This window comes from Primulina eburnea, chromosome 1 (assembly GCF_022965805.1).
Source record: "Primulina eburnea isolate SZY01 chromosome 1, ASM2296580v1, whole genome shotgun sequence".
NCBI lineage: Eukaryota > Viridiplantae > Streptophyta > Magnoliopsida > Lamiales > Gesneriaceae > Primulina > Primulina eburnea.
The window spans coordinates 1,717,141-1,735,841 of record NC_133101.1 but is presented as its reverse complement, the minus strand read 5'-3'; the positions used below and the strand labels follow the sequence as shown (position 1 = coordinate 1,735,841).

The 18,701-nt window shown below is 34.8% G+C and overlaps 2 protein-coding genes across 7 annotated transcripts; both read left to right on the top strand.

Moving 5' to 3' along the window:
• Positions 1–2,632: 2,632 nt before the first annotated feature.
• LOC140842476 (probable E3 ubiquitin-protein ligase EDA40) lies at positions 2,633–5,200 on the top strand. The gene is given in 3 exon segments (XM_073210465.1): positions 2,633–3,284; positions 3,411–3,810; positions 3,813–5,200. Coding segments are annotated over 3 exon segments (2,055 nt in total). The 5' UTR covers positions 2,633–2,903; the 3' UTR covers positions 5,087–5,200.
• Positions 5,201–7,806: 2,606 nt separating this feature from the next.
• Positions 7,807–17,726, top strand: LOC140842144 (probable starch synthase 4, chloroplastic/amyloplastic). Of its 6 annotated transcripts, none has more exons than XM_073209989.1 (21): positions 7,807–8,043; positions 8,830–8,877; positions 8,960–8,993; positions 9,066–9,144; positions 9,241–9,369; positions 9,733–9,937; positions 10,367–10,501; positions 11,263–11,367; positions 11,509–11,607; positions 12,285–12,414; positions 12,826–12,876; positions 12,987–13,097; positions 13,234–13,343; positions 13,518–13,686; positions 13,833–13,919; positions 14,040–14,111; positions 14,197–14,310; positions 15,578–15,639; positions 15,781–15,877; positions 15,956–16,077; positions 17,539–17,726. In XM_073209989.1, exons 1-20 carry the CDS (start codon positions 7,940–7,942, stop codon positions 16,073–16,075), a joined length of 2,061 nt encoding a protein of 686 aa, XP_073066090.1. In that variant the 5' UTR covers positions 7,807–7,939; the 3' UTR covers positions 16,076–16,077; positions 17,539–17,726. The 6 variants fall into 6 exon arrangements, with proteins under 6 accessions (XP_073066090.1, XP_073066117.1, XP_073066192.1 ...); XM_073210016.1 differs by lacking the exon at positions 17,539–17,726 and adding an exon at positions 17,021–17,165; XM_073210091.1 differs by lacking the exon at positions 17,539–17,726 and adding an exon at positions 16,772–17,010.
• The last annotated feature ends 975 nt before the right edge of the window (positions 17,727–18,701 follow it).

Genomic DNA, 18,701 nt, shown 5'->3' with positions numbered 1-18,701 from the left:
CTTCATCATTGTTTATTTATTTAGATTGATTATAATTTTAGTTTGTAAATTTGTCGTATTTAATTACCATGTTACCTTCTGGATTGCTGTTTTGTATATTTGGACTAAAAAATAGAAGTTGACGCCATTTGAATTTAGTTTTGGATTGGAGTAAAATCAAAAGGTGAAATGATAATCATCATTGATCAACAATTTTTTTAAATGAGAAAAATCATTAGCTCAGTAATTAAATAATATAAAGTTCAAATTTTGAATTATTAAGATGATTATTTTTCTTGATGAGCATTACATATATAGATATAAAAATGGCACTCATTTTGTTGCCTAATTATGGAGTTAGTTGGTGAGAATTGCGAGAATTAAAGAGGAAGATAATTGGCCTTGTTCTTATTTTTAAACACAAAAACTACCGTGAGACAATTCATGAATCAATTTTATAATATATATTTTATTTGAGTCACTCATGAAAAAATTATTTTTATGTTAAAAAGATTATTATTTTATTTTAAATATGAACATGGTTGATCTGTCTCACAGAAAAAAATCCAATCCTTAAGATCGTCTAATATTTTTTAATTTAAAAATTGTTATTAGAATAAAAAAAGTATTTATTTATTGGTGAGTATCCACATCACATGCCCATTTAATGTGTCTAGATCAGGTGGACTTTGGGATGTTTCCGGTGAGATTAAGGGTGATTCTATTCTATATATATAGGGGTATTACTCCATGATAGAATCAATGATCCAAATTTAACTATACGTATATGAGGTCCACTAATTTTTTTAAAATCATATATGTGTGTGAATTTTATGTATCCAAACCACATATAGCATCGAAACAACCGGGATTAAGATACACTAATTGCTTCATCTCTGCATTAATTAGGGCAACTTTAATATTATTTAGAAACTCGGAAGGAAAATGGTGTCTTGTCCTACTCCTGTCACTTCAATCTTTACTGATATACAGACATTTATGTGTATTGATTTCCGAAGAAAATTAATTTTCAAGTTTACTCAATTTCTATACAAAATTATTGACAATTAATTTTAAAAGTATTTGTAATTCTGGCAACATGGCGAGATAAAAGCTTTTATATTTTATTCATCATTATCGTAGATTTGACCCTCACACTCTATTTTTAGTTTTTAATAATGCAGTCTAAAATTAAATTAAAACAGTAAATATAACACCAACAGAAGACCTATTGAGCATATGAAGAGGCGGTTTCATGTAATAAAAATTATGAAATTTCATTTCGCGTTTCTTGTGTTATTTAATGAAATGTATGTTTATCTTCAATGGATGATAGTTCATTGACAGCAAAAACTCAAATTTGACATTAGATCTCATGTTCTAAAGATCTAATTACAACCATCTCTCCCGAATAAAAAATAAATCATACTTAATCAATGTAAATATTAGTACATTACATACAAGTTTACTTAATGAATCACCATTAATCATTGTACCACTCGCTACCCTATATTGATAGTCTAAAATAAAAAATTCAAATAATTTGTTAGTTTTTTTTACTACCCCCAATTATAAACAATTTGGCAGTGTGTTCATATAACAGTGCATATCGTACGATTCTGGTTGAGTTTTCCTTGCACAAGGGCAACAACATAGTTTAAGATCTGAGGATTTAAAATTTTAATTTACATTGTTACCATTAAATCAAAAAAATTCGTACTTTGGACAGGTTTGATCTTAAAGATACAAACAATGTATTTAAAAAAAAAAACAAAAAGTACACTTCCTTAGTTACATCAAAATCAATTTAGTTTTCCAAAGAAAACTGGTGAAATCTGAATCACCCGTGGGCTCTGCCGTCTGTTTATTTACCAATCAGAGTGTCTCATACATGTAAAATGGGTAAAAAAGCAACAAGAAAATCAATTTGTGCTGAGAAAAGATCCCATAAACATTTCCAAAATGAAGCAAAAAGTGTAAAAGGACAAAGATTTATGGCAAAAGTAGAGTTCTGTGCTCTGTCTATTTACTTATCTGTGCGTATATCTCCTTGCAGATGATTCAGGTTAATCCACCCCTTTGACTTTACCTCTCTTTACTGAATTAAATAAGGGGGAAAAAACCATGCAACCCATTATTAATTATGATACAAAAAGCACGAAAAAATAAGTATCAAACGCGAAGCGCTACTTAAAAAGTTTTAATAAATTTTTAACCCTGAATTTTTTAGATAAAATTTTAGTAGAGCATTGATTTCACGGTGGTAATATGATTCTCAATTAAAACTTAAGAAAGAAATCCAGTCAAGTCTATGTTTCATGGACATGGAGTAACTTTCTCTTATATGAGCTTGTACATTTTTATTTTAAATTTAAATATCAATTTAACATTTTTATTCAACAAAAACAAAAAAAAAACATTTCGAGAATTCGTAAGGAGAAGTTGGTGAAAAATCTCCAATCATAATATATCTTTGGGTTCACTCCCTACCCACAAAATTATGGTACTATGTCATACAAAATGTGGTACACTTCATGTGTAAATGTGATACTAAAAAAGTATCTAGAGACTGAACATAAAAAACGGCGACTGAGAACTGAAAGCCAATTTCCTGAATTCGTAAAGACGAGGCTGTTTTTTAATCATCGTTTTGTCCTATTGGTCAATTGTCACAATTCTATGTTTTCTCCTTCTTGTCTTCTCCAATAATACCAAAATCCCATTTTTCTCAACAGACCACCATTTTTAGCTAGCTACCTCTCCTCCCATCATCTTCATTATCATTAAAAACCTCTCCTTTGCGCCATAAAGAAACTCCCAAAACCTCAATCCACTGTCTTAAATCAGACATAAACAATCATTACATCGCAGAAAGCAACAGATCAATAAAACCTGAGGATATCGTTCATTTTGTCTAGCAGAAGATGGTTTTGGGATGGCGAAGAGCGTTCTGCACATCAAATTCAAAGGATCAGAAACAGGATTCGACGATTATCAGAGATGCATCAGACACCGTTCCGAGCCCGAGACTCCGCTCCAGATTCGGTGGCTTCTTCTCCAATCCTTCAACTCCTCGTCTGGAGACTCAGCCGGTTTCAGGCCTCAGCCTCCGCTGGAGAACCACCGTTATGCCACCGGAGGGAGCGCAGACAGTCGCAGTTCCGACTAACTCATCAGCTCCGCAAAGTGTGGAACTTCATTGCAAGACTGGAGACGGTCCAAGATTGTTCAGTCGATCCACCCCTTCTTCACCCCGCTCACCATCAACCTTTTCTTTACTCAAATCAAGCCTGGGCCTTGCAAAGGTGTGTAATCCTGGTGGTACAATTGGTGATTGATTGAAAGTTTGCTGCTTTTAATTTTGAACAGTAGGATTTGGTTATTCTTTTTTGATTAACTTACGTTGTCCATCATTCGGCAATGATCAACAGAGTAGGTGCGGGATATGCTCGCAAGGTGTGAAGACAGGAGGGGGAACGGCCGTTTTCACGGCTGAGTGCAGCCACAGCTTCCATTTCCCCTGCATTTATTCGTTCCTGAAGAAGCTGGGCTCCCTCGCCTGCCCCGTCTGCAATTCTGCATGGAAAGAAATGCGTCCTTTGAACTCGGAAAGTTTCCAGAATTTCTACAAAGATGATCATGAGAGGAGAGAATCAGAAGCTAAAGAATTTAGCAATCAGAAGAACAGTGAGAGAAGATGTACGTTGAAGGTCTATAATGATGACGAGCCACTGTCATCACGCACTTCCTGCGCACGGTTCAATCCGATACCTGAATCAGATGAAACTGAAGAAGAAAACGACGAATCCCCCGATTTTTTGGTTCCAAGAACATGAAGATTTGGCATGAGATGGGAAGGAGTGTAGAGATTGCTTTCTCGCCGGAGGTGGCTGTGGTATCGGTCGGGAAAACCAACGAGTCTTACGCCGTGAGTTTGAAAATCAAAGCACCAACGACGCCCGTCAGGAGCGCTCCCATTGATTTGGTGACAGTACTCAATGTCAGCAGAAGTGTAACTGGCGAAAAGCTTCATCTGATGAAGAGGGCGATGAGACTAGTGGTCTCCTCCCTCTCCGCGGCAGACAGATTATCCATCGTGGCATTCTCCGCCACTTCGAAGCGGCTGCTTCCGCTGCGCAGAATGACCACCGCAGGCAAGAAATCGGCGCGTATGATCATCGACGCAGTCGGAGCACTTGATTTCGCCGCCTCCAGCCCAACGGACTCGCTCAGAAAGGCCGCCAAGCTCATCGAGGACCGCCTCGAGAGAAACCCCTCAGCCAGCATCCTCCTATTCACCGACGGCCACCGCAATGACCCGATTGCCTCATCCTCACGCGTCTCACACATGAAAATCCCAATCCATTCATTCAATCTGAGCGCGTGCGTCCTCGCGCCACCGGACTCCTTCGCGAAATACATAAACAGTACACTCTTCATCGCTATCCAAGATCTCGAAATTCAGCTCGTGCCGACACCTGGTTCACCTCCGTTTGTTATCCCGGCGGTTTATTCATGCACGGGTAGACCAGCATTTATCGGATCCGGGTCAAGCTGGTGCGGGGTCGGAGATTTCCATTCAGAAGAGGAGAAAGAATTGTTGGTAGAATTGAAGGTCCCATCGTCGGCTCCCCGGACCCACGGTTTCTTGTCCGTTCGATGCTCGTACAAAGACCCGTCAACCCTACAACGAATACACGACAAAGAAACATTTCTTCCACTTCCCCGCCCACGCACTTCCGATTTCTCCACTCGTGAGATCAAACGACTCAAATGCCTGCTCATCGCCACACGCGCCGTCGCCGAGAGTAGGAGGCTAGTCGAGAGGAACGACATAGGTGGAGCGCAGCACATGCTGGCCTCGGCTCGTGCTCTGGTCGCACATTCCGGCGAAGTATTTGTGAGATTGTTGGAATCGGAGCTGAGCGAATTGAGTCGAATGCAGCAGCAACGGAGGAAGAACATCCACGAGAGAGAAGCAGGAGTGGAGCCGATCACCCCGACGTCGGCTTGGAGAACGGCGGAGCGGCTGGCTAAAGTAGCCATCATGAAGAAATCATTGAACAGAGTCAGAGATCTGCATGGCTTCGAGGATGCTAGATTTTAATTTTGTGTTTTCTGTATAAAATAAAATCGAATATTATTATTATTATTATTGAAATGGAAAAGCTTTTGAACATTTGGATCGAAACCCCACATAGTATGATTGATTCGATTTGCCTCTAATTTGTTATAACATTGGTAGGCTTAATTGGTTCCTTTGATTTATTTTACTGCCTCTTCTTTTAAAAATTTATTTTTACTTTTGTTCTGATTATTTAATATCACGTTTGGATTTATAATTTCATTAGTGAATATATTTGATAAATCGATTTCAAATATTTATAAACACAAATATAATTAAGATTCATCATAGTTATTATGAAAAACACTTAAATTAATTTAGTAAAATAAATAGTTTTTATTTAAATAATATTTACTATAAACTACTAAATGTGGACATGTAAAACTTATAAATATGATATATCGAACTGATTAGGGAATCTAAGAATGTGAAGACAAATTGTTCATGAATCTATACTATACTACTTCGACATTTGATTAACTAACATTTTTTCGTCAAATAGACATATCTTGGATAAGACATCTTGATTATTAGGTAAATACGTATTTTTCCATTTGCTACTTAATTTGACTTCAGATAGTCGGAGGGATTTTTATCAAAAAAAATCCCTACACTTCTCACTCTTGGTTGTTCGTAATTTTTCGGGATTCTATTGCCGAAAACAAGACGGAGTCAAGACCACCTCAATCAGAAAGTCCATGATCATATGACCAACAACAATGCATAAAAATAATATCACACATTTCACATATCCAACACGTAGCTAGTATTCCAAATTAACGTCCACTCTTTGTGAAAAATTAAATATGCATGGAGCCCAAAATATGAAGCACGACCAATCAATCATATCTTTTCTTTATTCGTAATATAAAGAAGAAAAATTCTTGGACCCAAAATTTTAGTATACAAGTCATTTTCAATTGGTTGGACAGATTGAAACATCAGGATAAACTAGATAGCTAGGCCATGTTAGATGAATCATTGCGTCACCCATTTGTAGCCATCCTAAATTTTAGACTATACATTTATCAAATTATTATTAGGGTGGTGGACCATAAAATCATGTGTCCCATACAAAATTTTATGGAAAAAAAATATTGAAAAATCCCTAGAAATAACAAGGAGCCAAATTTGATTGTTCATTGTGAAAGACCACTATAATCCTAATTGACGTGTTCGTATCTCTTTTCTAGTGAAAATAGTTAAGTCAAGTCGTAAATATAACCGTTATTACAATCACTAATATTATTCGATACACTCCTTCGTATTCGAAGAGCTATCTAAATACCATTTAGCTAGAATCTACGTACATCGATCCTAGTTTTAGGGTTGCTCTGATAATTATCATTTAATATTGATACATAAAATTGTGGCTTCTGGAGAAAGAAATCTTTAGCCAAAGCAACTCTTACTCTGCCCGACTGCACCAGACATTCAGAAAGCTTAATGGGCCAAAATTGGAAAATATAATGAATTTCTTAACCTCAAAACCCAAGCGTGCGCATAGCTGAAAGTCCGCACGCTGCTTTTGGTCACTAGGATATGTTATCACTCGGACTCTAGAGGCCAGACACTGGCTTCGGTTTGCCGTCATGACCATCGAACGGACGTTTCGAGATGGGAACAGTCGTTGATGTGACAAAATTCCATGCTAAATCGGGTGAATGATTCGTAATGCAGTTTTTTAATTGTCGGTTTCAGACGATCATGTGAGTACTATGATCACAGTTGGCTAATTTTATTGCATGTACATTTCAATTGAGGCCCTCTGGAATATTTAAGTGATCTAATCCTCAAATGTTTCATACTATATTTTACGTGCCTGCGTTTTTGTGAGACAGATGCTCAATACGAGAAATCGACTGCCTTTTTCTGAAACACTCGAACAAATATATGTACCTAGATGCATGTAGCTTTTTTGTGAACCAGCTTTGTATATAAAAACTTCGGTTTTGGTCAAAAAAACAAATTTCTGAACTTGCATGTTTCGTTGTTAAGTCATCGGTGTAAAAATTGGTAAAAAAGACGACAATGAACAGCTATAAGAAGAGGAAAACGGTTGTGCTTTTGGCGGGGAAGCTCGAGATTCAAATACTCTGATATATGCTAACTCCGGAGTTTGTCACCAAAAAAATGTTATGGTCGAAAGTTAATTTATCAGTTTTTTAGTACCATAGTCCATCAGGCTAGAGTTGGAGTCCTGTTCCTTGCCTACCTTAGTTTTTTTTTACTCTTTTAAAAACAAAATTCTGGGAAGAGGTTTTTACATGTCCGAACACTGGGTGTCTTGCCAATGAAAAATTACAAATTTTGTAATAGAAAAGTGAAAATCTACTGATATAACAATTAAAAATTTTGTAATAGAAAAGCGAAAATCTACTGATATAATTAAACATGTAAATTTACATCAATGATATAAATATATATACAATTATTACACTCTCTTGTTATTTTTCAGTGGTAAAATCAATGTCCTAAAAGTAGGCGTAATTTTAATTATTTTAAGATTTTCAAGCTCTAAAGAACAAAAAAAGCTTAAAATTTAAATAAATTAATAGTTTCCAAAGCTAAATCTTGAAATTTGGTTTCTGATGGACCAGAAAATTCTAAATTTTAATTAATTAAAATGTTGAATGTGTCTAAACAAATAAATTCAGAAAGTGAATGAGAAAATTAAAATATAAAAAATTAATAAATCCGATTCGACCATACTTTTCTATCCCAATCTGTGAAAAGTAATCGAACGTGTCTACAGAAAGAGAAACCGCTGCGAGTACCACCAGCAAAGTATGCAACTCTTCCCCTCCGCCGCGGCTGCGCTCTGAAGGCGGGAAAATGGAGGTCCTTACGCCTTCTTCTGTCTCAAGGTTTTCCGTTTTTCCCAATTACAGTAGCACGAACAAAAAATCCAAAGGAACTCACCTCCTTCATTGCTCAAGGTACAGCAACTCTTTTACCTCTATTTCAATTTCCTTCTTCCTCACTGTAAATTTTATTCCTATGAATTTATGGTGGTTTAATATTCGATCGTAGTCGTTAAGTTAATCCCATTGCCTAAAATTCCCCAATTTCATTTTTTTTGCTCGAACAATCTAGACTATCTGTTTAATTGAACTGAAATTATGGAAGTGCGGCATTACACTATTGCTACCTCGAGCTGTTATCATGGTGATGGAGCAGACATCATGAATGTGAAGTTTTGTCGACATATGATCGCATTATATCTCGTTAATTGGATCTTTATCGTCCTGTACTGATTAATCGCTTTATATTTCTTTGAATCGTCTGCCGGATACTCGACCAACTTGATTGTGTAAAAGTTATTGTTGTTAGTCATCGCCCATGAGCTTAAGTTTCGGACAATTTCTTGCAGGAAAAACTGGTTTTCATGTTATACTATGAAAGATTTTCTGAACCACAAATAGTTAATTGTATATCAATTTAGGCTGGGTGTCAGTAGCACTGACACGACTCTGATGTATCTTTCAAGATACTAATCATACATGAGGCTGATGCTGCACTGACATCAGATAGAATTCGCTCTTCAGTAGCACATACAAATTTCATCAGTGTAGAAACAAGTTCATTTGAACGGCTTTGTTTTAAAATATAGTATGTTGTCTGATGTTGAATAGATAAGGTTTTACGGTGTAGCATCAATTTCAATTGTATGACCAATTCATGGAAGTAATCGGTTTGGTTTGTGTTGAAACCTTCAATTTTAGGGATTTTGGAGAGAGAAATGGCTTATCTAGAGCTCCCATCTCAGTGGAGTAAGCATTTCATTTGTTTTAAATTGCATTCATCTTTCATTCCGCGTGAATAACTCACAACATATTCACTATTTCAATCTAGGTTGGGAAGTCAAGCTGATGCGGATGTGCATCAGGTATCTTTTTTTCCTTCGATCATACACATCATGTACTAATTTTAGTGCTCATCTGTTCTTTTAATTCTGTAGAACCAATTGAAGGCCATCAGTACTGAAAAAGAAGATAAACCTAAAGACATTTGGAAACTATTCAAGGAAGCCCAGCAAAGTCAGTATGACCTACTTCCTATTACTGTTTTTTCTGTGCGTTTTTGTGGGGTATGTCTTGATTGGTGATTTTGTGCCCTGTATGATTATTATTCAGATATTCTGTACTTAAACAAACAGCGCCTACTAGCAATGGAGGAGCTCGAAAGGGTGAGCAATGAGCGGAACTCGTTACTTGATAGACTAGAACAACTGGAGGTGAAGAAGGAGACAAACATCAGAAGAGGTTGCGGCTGTTTTTATTTGATTTTTCTGTACTAGCTCCATTTATTTGTTGTCCCATACAGAGTATTATAATCAACTGCCTTCATTACACTTTTATTTTCTCTGTGAATTTGATGGAAGTGGAATCCGAAAGTTTGCGCACATTATTTTATAAATGGGGAATTGATTACTGTTGTTTCTATCATCTTGAAAATCTTTTTTTTTTTGCTCTATTTTGTCCTTTGAAGCATCATGTCTTAAATTGGAGGCCATTAAAATTAGGGTGATAAACTGATTTGAATGAAGAGGTTTAATGACTAATTTAAACTTAATCAAAAAGGGTTGAAGAATCTAATTGATTATTTTTTCTATTGGTAAACTACAGATAATTTTTCCACCAGCTCGGAGTTGCTTCTAAGAATAGATTCATTGGTTCTCACTGGCATGATTGGCAGTAAGGAGGCGTTGGATTTAAGAAGGCTAGTCATGTATTCAAGGGGTAGTTTGGTCGATGATTTATACGACATTTTGAGCATGAATGATACCGGACTTCTGGAAGAGCTGCGTCATTTTTCACAGAAGAGCAAAACGTATGTTTTCTCCATTCCCACTACTACTGCTTGATGTTTCATATGCATTTCGCGCGTTGTTCAAAAAAAGAGCTGTAATCATTTTATAATTCACAATGTTTGAGGATGGACTAAAAATATTTTCTTTGCTTTTGCATCTATTTTCTGGATGCTAACCCCAATGTTTGTTGCATTAAACATCTGAAAACAATTCTTTTTTTTGTCAAATAAATAATTATAAATTTCAAAGTAGCAGGCAAATTATTACATATGAGACAACCAAACTTGTTCGTCCGAGTCGGCAACATAATTATGGGGTCGCAAGAGTTGCTGATATCTGACACTTCCTCACATTTCCTTTCTTTTTATTCCTTAGTTTCACGAAATTTACATTCAGGATTACGGCTTAACTTGTCCCTTGGAGCTAAACTGGTGGTCTTTATGGTTCAGGGATGGATTTCACATAATCCACATCTGCACAGAAATGTCACCAGTGGTTTCTGTCGGATCTTTGGCATCATATATAACAGGGTTATCATGCTCTCTTCAGAGACGGGGAAATATTGTCGAGGTTATTTTGCCCAAGTAATCATGAACTTTATGTTTCACTATGTTTTTTTCCCACGTCATTGTGTAGTTGGCATGTAGAACCTAAAACCTTGTCATGTTGCTGGCACTCCTCAGCCCTCCATAGGCTGCCATCACTGTATTTTGAACTGAACTCCTTTGGTCGCAATTTTATATTCGTATTCGACTGCCCTGGAAAAGATGACTGCAATTTAGTATTTATGAATACATCTAAGATGATTTATCAAATCAGCTCCATGAAAACAAATTAACTTATTAAGATTTATTTTATGGTTTAAGACAGTCCATTACAATTGACATTTAAATAATCATAATTGTGATTTTTAATGTAACAATTGAAATCCTGTTTACTAGTGTAAAAACAAGCGAAAGTTCAAGTTTGAGCCTCATACTGTACAGGAGTTCTTGGATGTGTTATGTATTGCATCTTGGCAGTACATAAGGTTTTGATTTTTCACCAAAATAATCTTCATTCATAATTTGCATGTTCGATCATTTTTTGGTGGTTTCCTTAGCATTCTCAGAAGAAACAGCATGCTATTAATCAGGTGTCGATAAGTCCTTGATGTTATGTTGTTTATTTAAAAGATTAAATACTTTCACAATTGCCTGCTCTACTTCGCTTGCATTAGATTTCTTCAGCTTTTGTTTTGAGATACATGTTCTTGTACATATCGCTTATTATTGGTTCATGAATTAAAGATCACCGTCAATTTTTCTCACTGGTTCATGAGGAGTCATATTAAACTCTGGAATAGGTATGCTTGCTTACGACTTGATGAAGTTCAAGGATTACGAGAAATTCAAGCGGAGTTTTACTCATATTATAACGGTCAATTGCATGGAAACAGGATCTGGACTGGGTGAGTTATAACTTTTACTCTTTGCACACATGCGCACAAGCACATGCTTATTATATACATATATATACATACATACATATATATCGAAACACTTTTTTTTTGCATTTTAAAATGAATTTCCTTTGCATGCTTGCTGTACAGGGTTGTCTATGGTATTGCAGTTACCTTTATACAACCAGTCTATTATTCATCTCTATTTAGCCATGAGAGGATATACGGTTACCCAAATGACTTTGAAAGGTTTGAGTCTATCAATTATTTTCATTTATTGATCTTGCAATGTTTATCAAATATTTGGTATAAATCCTTAGCTTGTGTTTTATTTTCATTTGTGGGCACACTTTTTCTGTTTTAATAACACTAGAGAGATTTTGTTCAGCACAGTACCCAGCTACAAGGTGTTTCTGTTCATAATTTCTGCTGGAATTTATTTTAATTTCGTTATTGGATTCAAATTGATTTTTAATATGCAAAAGATTTTCTCCTACTGTAAACCTCAAAAAACTAATTATATATTTACCGAATTCTCTAATTAATTCAAATAATTAAGTGAACTTATGGTATGTATTTTCCACCTAATTGGTTCTAATTACCTGTTATTTTAAAAAAAGGAAAAAGGAGAAATGAAAGGGGACGTGAGTTATTCTCCTTCTCCATCCCATAACCCCACGTCCAACCCATTTCACCATGCAAAACCAACCTCAAACTCTCATTCCCAGACGAAGAAGACACTGCTTTCAAAACAATTTAAGAAACCAAATAAAACTTAATAGATATGTTGTTTTTTCACTTTACATTCTTTCAGGAATTATTTTCAGCATGCATTTTTTCCCATGGTAGAAGATTTATTCATCTAGTTCGTACTCCCTGTTTCTTCCAGAATGTTTTTTCACCCTGTGATTATTTTTGGTTATCAGATTTGCATATTTCTCTCGAGCTTCACTGGATTATCTAATTAAATCAGGAAAACAGCCTGATGTGCTTCATATACACAATTGGCAAACATCCATTGTTGGGCCGCTTTTCTGGGATGTTCATTTTAACCAGGTGTGACTCTGAGTGATCTCGAGTCTGTGATATGCTTGTTGAGCATCTGAAAGCTTTTAGTTTAGCACTCACTCTGTTGAGCTCCATCTATGTCTTCTCTCTTACCTTTTGGTACCAGCTGGCATCTAATCTCATACCTTTCTTCGTGGCGTTGTATATATGCTATTCTAGAAACACCATTCATCGTGATCATGTTTGTCATCTTGTAATCTTGAGAATTATGCCACCTTCCAGTTATATCAACAAAATTGGAGGTTTAGCCTTTCAAATCCAACAAGCTTTGGTCTAACGTAGTTCAACCCACCTATGATCTATTATGTCTTTTTTTATTGAATATGCTGATTCCGGCAGTTAATTATCTGGATATGCCGAATGACATAAATATAGATTCACTCTAAATGTGATATGCAGGGCCTTGCAGGCACAAGGGTATTGTTAACTTGCCAGAGTTTCGATTCCCAGGTGAGCTCCTTATTTTTATGCTTTGGAAACTTTAACCTTATAATTTTTACTGTTTTTCTCATTCCATGTAATAATGTGAGCATCTTGATAAATGTTTTGTGCGTCCTTAGTGTCTCGAACAACCTGAAAAACTAGCTTTGTGTGGGCTCGATCCTTCTACATTGAATCGCACTGATCGACTGCAAGATAATAATAAGGCTCATCTTGTCAACATTTTGAAGGTATTCGTTCCAAACTCGCTCAAGCATTAAATATTAAGAAAACAAAAAAAACCTTGACAATGTTCTTTTGTTTCTTATCTTGAGATGTACCTCATCCATGATATTTGTATGAAAGTGGTTTTTTTCATGGGTGCAGGGTGGAATTGTTTACTCTAATAAAGTTATAATAATGTCATCCATTCAAGCGAAAGGTCAGGTTATCGATGCATTTGGATATGGGATGGAGCCCACGTTAGCAGATCACAAGTATGAATTGCTTTCTTGGAAATTCTAAAAGTCGAGTTGTTTAGTATAATATTGTGTTCACACTCTATGTTGATCTTTTTCGCACATCAGCTGGACTTCCTTCACAATTGGTTGTTAATTCTTACTTGCTTCAACATATTGTGTGCTGTAGTCTCATTTTGAGTCTGATTGTAGGCACAAATTGGTGATTGCTCCAACTGGATTTGAAAAATCAACGTGGGATCCTTCAAAGGACAATTTTCTACCGCAAAGCTATAATGCAGATAATATGCAAGGAAAATCTGTGTGTAAAATCACATTGCAGCGGCGCCTAGATTTACCCGAGGCAACATCTGAAATTCTTGTGAGTCTCGATAAAAGCTAGTCTGCCACTTGCTTTCAACTATGTCACGGAGAGAGAACTGCTAATTATATATATAATTGTTCTTTTTTGTCTGTTTTATACTTGTGATAGTGATCTTATACGATTTGAACCGTGTGATTCTTCAGGTTGGATGCATTTATTCAGATATTTCAGATTTTGACCTTGATAAGTTAAAGACACTTGTTTGGACAGCTTCCAGGAGGGGAATTCAGGTCATAACTATAATACAGTAATGAGCTTAATGAAGTAGTGGATTACGAGTCTTCTCTCATTCAATGTCCTTCGACTTTCTCTCATGTTGCGGTATCCAATTCTTTAATGCATCTCCACAGTTCATTTTCATGAGATCTGGCGAAATTCCAGTCTTGAGCGGGGCTCTACAACTTTTTCAGGAAGAAATGCAGGTAGATTCTTGGATTTTTGGGATCATAATATTATTCACTTTTTCTTCTTATTGCCTGGTAAATACATTTCTAACTCTTGTTGCAGGATGAAAATGTTAAATTCGTTGATAAATATGACGAGGGATTACTACATCTGATAATTTCAGGATCTGACATCATGTTATGCCAATCTTATGACGATCATCTGCTTCAAGTGCCTGTAAGTGTTGCATGGGTCCTGCATTTATTTAGAAATATAAAATAAAGTATCCATTTTACTCATTTCTCTATTTATGTATTTGCTTCAGAAGACAAATCACCTTGAACTCTGGACAATTCTTGCCTTTGTGTTTGAAGACTTTACTGGTCATAAACTGTCACATGAAATTAAGTAATATAATAAAGTAACTTGAAAGGTTCCACGTGAGAAAAATGAAAACACCTTAAGACTATCTGTTTTATGTAGAGGTGTCGAGATCTTTTAATCACACGAATAAGCATATGAATCTTGAAATGATATCTCAAGTGATGGATTAATATCTATGCCATGGCATGATTGTATTAAGAAGGAAGGCACTTTTGTCGATGTGCACCAAAATAGTAGTTGTGGTATGATTTGCGAGATTGATCTATGTGCCCACTCTTGCAGTCAGATCAAGCTATAATTACTGAGAGACATATATGACAAGCTCTTTGCTATGCGATCATACTCTTTTAACGCTCTAACCTCAATCACGAATCAAGTTCTTATTTAACCTGTTGGTTATGCTCAATTCAAATGGGAATTTCAATGAAGAAGCTATCACAACACTGTTGGAGAAATTCTCAAACCCCAACCAATAGGCAAACAATCAGGTTCACAACCAACATATTTGAAATTGCTGCCTGGTGTTTGTAGGGTGTTACATAGGTAGCGATGTTGCATTGATATGGGTATCGTATCGAATATGATACGGATACAGTGTTACGACAAATTTTGAAAATATGAGACACGCTAAGACTAAGATACAAAAATTATTATAATATATATATATATATATATATATATATATATATATATATATATATATATATATAAGAAGAAAAAGCAAACGAAATGTATCCAGAAACATATCCCCGTCGTGTGCATAGTGTATTCTAACCGTGTCCAAGATGTATCCGACTGATCAAACCTACAAAAAGTCAACGACACGGATTTTTCTGTATCCGTATTTGTGTCGTATATGTGTCCTATACTACCGGGAAAAATATTTAGGAGTATCCGTGCTACATAGCAAGGTAGTCTTCAAGTCAGATGTTGGCCAGTGAATCTTTCGTAGTTGGTAAAAGGTTAGTATAAGATGGAGGCATGTGGTTACGCTTTTATGGCCGTGAAAAAAGATTCGAGATTAATCAATGATGTCAACATGTATTTTTTTTTAGATTTATCTTGATGTGAGACATCCTGTCAGCGTTTTACATATTCTTCCGTGTTTCCAAATTTACAGCTGAAGGCCTTAAAATATGGATCAGCTCCTATTCGTATATATTTTTCCAACAGCAGCTTAAGGTGAGTTAATGTTGTGGCGTATTTATCATAATTCATGATACTATAATATAAAGATTATATCAAGCGAATACAATATTTACTCAATTTTTTCAGTTTATTCCATGAATCTCTCCGTGTCTAAGTCTCTTTGCTCGTTCACAGGCACTTTGGAGAATACGATAATGAGAGCACTAATTTCGCAAAGTATATCAACAATACGTTTGGGAATATCCCCCTTGGCCAAGCGATTGATGAAATTGTAAGTGTTTCTCATTTTTATTCCTTCCAAATTTGTTTAAAAAATTGGATCTGTTAATGGACAAAACATTTGGTACAGAAAAACAATCCATCACAATGGTATAGAAGGATAACGGATGCCATGTCGAAGGACTTTTCGTGGGATGCAGAATGCTCAGACGTACATGTTTCTGCATACGAATCACTGAAAAGATTATAGAGGTACTATTCATATATATGTCTATATATATGTTCCTCTTAGCATTTTCTTTTTGTTCTCTTTTTTTTTAAACTTTCAATTCCTGAAAAGATTATAGAGGTACTTTACATATATATATATATATATATATATATATATATATATATATATATGTCTTTATATGTTCCTCTTAGCATTTTCTTTTTGTTCTCTTTTTTTTTCAACTTTCAATTCCTGAAAAGATTATAGAGGTACTTTACATATATATATATATATATATATATATATATATATATATATATATATGTCTTTATATGTTCCTCTTAGCATTTTCTTTTTGTTCTCATTTTTTTCAACGTTCAATTCCGATGCATATTTTTTTACTATTTTTAATTTTCTAGTCTCTATATTCTCCATTTTACCATGGTTTATTGTACCTTTATATACAGCATCAAATACAAATTCTAGAACATAATCTTTAGGACATCATACATCAACCTTTGTCTTGATATGATGCAACACTAAAATGGATTAAAGTAAATTATAAAATATAGTCCCCACTAGTACAAACTCCCTGAATAGACCAGAGATATAACAAAGCAAAACATTATGGGCAGAATTGTATTTCCCTTTGTCCAATTTAATGTAACTTCAAGAAAAGGATTTAATTTTGGAAATAATTACCCTATACTCAGTTCAAGACATGTATATATGCAGACAATTCCTCCTAATGATGATGAAATGATGAGTTGTGTTCTTTGTGTGCATGTGGCCACTGGGACAATGACTTTTACCTTAAATAACCTAGGTCATGTTTGTATCCTTCACAAACAGAACTATCTGCCTTTTTCTTCTTTTTTTTTATAACTATGTTTCATTTAATTTTTATCAACTTCCTCTTAGGTTTTTGATACATGTTTCTTGTCTGGGCAATTTTAACCTTTGTATCACCTAAAATTAAACCAGGTCAGCACGAATTAGTGGTGGTTTGTTGACTATCTAAGATCGTCTCTTGTTCTAGCTATTCGAATCTTATTTGCTTTATATTTGATATTTGATAATAGCATTTCCATGTAAGAGCTACCATATAGCCTCATGGCATCATAATCTTGATCCATATGGGGAAAGGGCGCCTCGAAAATGTGTACAAATATGGAGAACTTAATTCGTAGCAATAAGATATGCTTTTCGTGCGATAAATTTTGCCGGGCTGAAATTAAAAGCTTTGTTTGATAGTTGATTTGCTACAATATTTTTCCACCATGAATATATTTTGTATTACATGATGCGAAAGCGCCTGTTTACACCAGCTGGTTCAAATGTAACTGAAATCAAATCAATGCCATATGTATTTGAAAGCTAGAGAGAATATATGCCCCACCGTTGCCAATTGCCATCCATTCAAGAAGATTGCTTTTCATTTCTGTTTCTCTTGAGAAAAATATGTGTAACATCATATATTTGTTGTGTCAATTTCATGATAGGTTCACTTTCCTCTTTACTTGCCCAGAAATTCAGCGAGTTTCCTTTTTTTCTTTTTGTCGCATTGAAGAGGCAAATGGTAAAGCACCCGAAAAAGATTAGACAAACTTTTACCAAAGATGGTGTATGCCAAGAAACTCTACGCTATAATGATATTTGTGAGAAGTAATTTATATATTTAGTTTGGTTAGATCGATTATTTGTTTAGTGCTAAAGTAAGTGGCATTCATATATTCTTGATGGTGACTTGTCTTTATATATGTTAAATCGTCATAAAAATGGAATCGATTAAAATTTACTCAAAAAGATTAAGATCCGTCAACTGAAATAATCGAACCAATCAAACTTGATACGCATAAACATAAATTTCATGAGTAAAATTGTTGAAATCAAAATGAAATAATCGTCTTATCCCAAATCGAATAATTTGGTAGGTTAGAAGGTGATATTTTACAGAGGTGTCAAAATTAGATATGATTCACCAATCCGACACGATTCAACTCGAAAAAATCAAGTTTGGATTTAAGGTTTTAGGGTCGGGTCAAATTGGGTTGGATTCGATAGCTGACTCGAAAAAATGATCGGGTTGGGTTGGGTGTTGACCCGAAAATTTTAATTTTTTTAAAAAATATAATTAATAAATATTGATTATATTGTTATATATTGTATGTCTGAAAAAATATTTATTATATATTTATATAATAAATTTTCTTAATTTAATATTTATTTTGAGTATTTTTTATTTTTTAAACAATTGTTTACTTGATTATTTTTCTACAATTAGATTTTCAAATTTAAATCATATAAGGGAGATTTTGTTATTACGTGTTTAAATTATTTTTTTCTTGAATTTTATTTAATTTTCTTTAAAAAAAATTTTAAAGATTCAAAATCGAGTTAATCGGGTTGATACGGGTTCGGGATCGAGTTGAGAGTTTTCGAGTTGGATCGGATTCGGGTTGAACAATTTATGAATAGTACTATTAATCAACTCGATTCAACCCACTCGAATGATACCGTTGATATTTTACCTATCTCATTAATATTTAGTTACTTACATTACGAGTTATAATTATAATTTAAACATGTCGATTATGTGTTTGTGTCTATATGTATATATAATATGAATTGGAGAAAAAAAAAAGAGAAGAGAATCTAAATATTA

What these genes read in the sequence shown, in the direction of transcription:
- LOC140842144 (XM_073209989.1), top strand. Translation starts at nt 7,940, where the DNA reads ATGGAGGTCCTTACGCCTTCTTCTGTCTCAAGGTTTTCCGTTTTTCCC. An exon ending in GGGATGTTCATTTTAACCAG is followed by an intron (nt 12,415 to 12,825) that starts GTGTGACTCTGA and finishes TGTGATATGCAG; the next exon opens with GGCCTTGCAGGCACAAGGGT. An exon ending in TTTTTCAGGAAGAAATGCAG is followed by an intron (nt 14,112 to 14,196) that starts GTAGATTCTTGG and finishes CTCTTGTTGCAG; the next exon opens with GATGAAAATGTTAAATTCGT.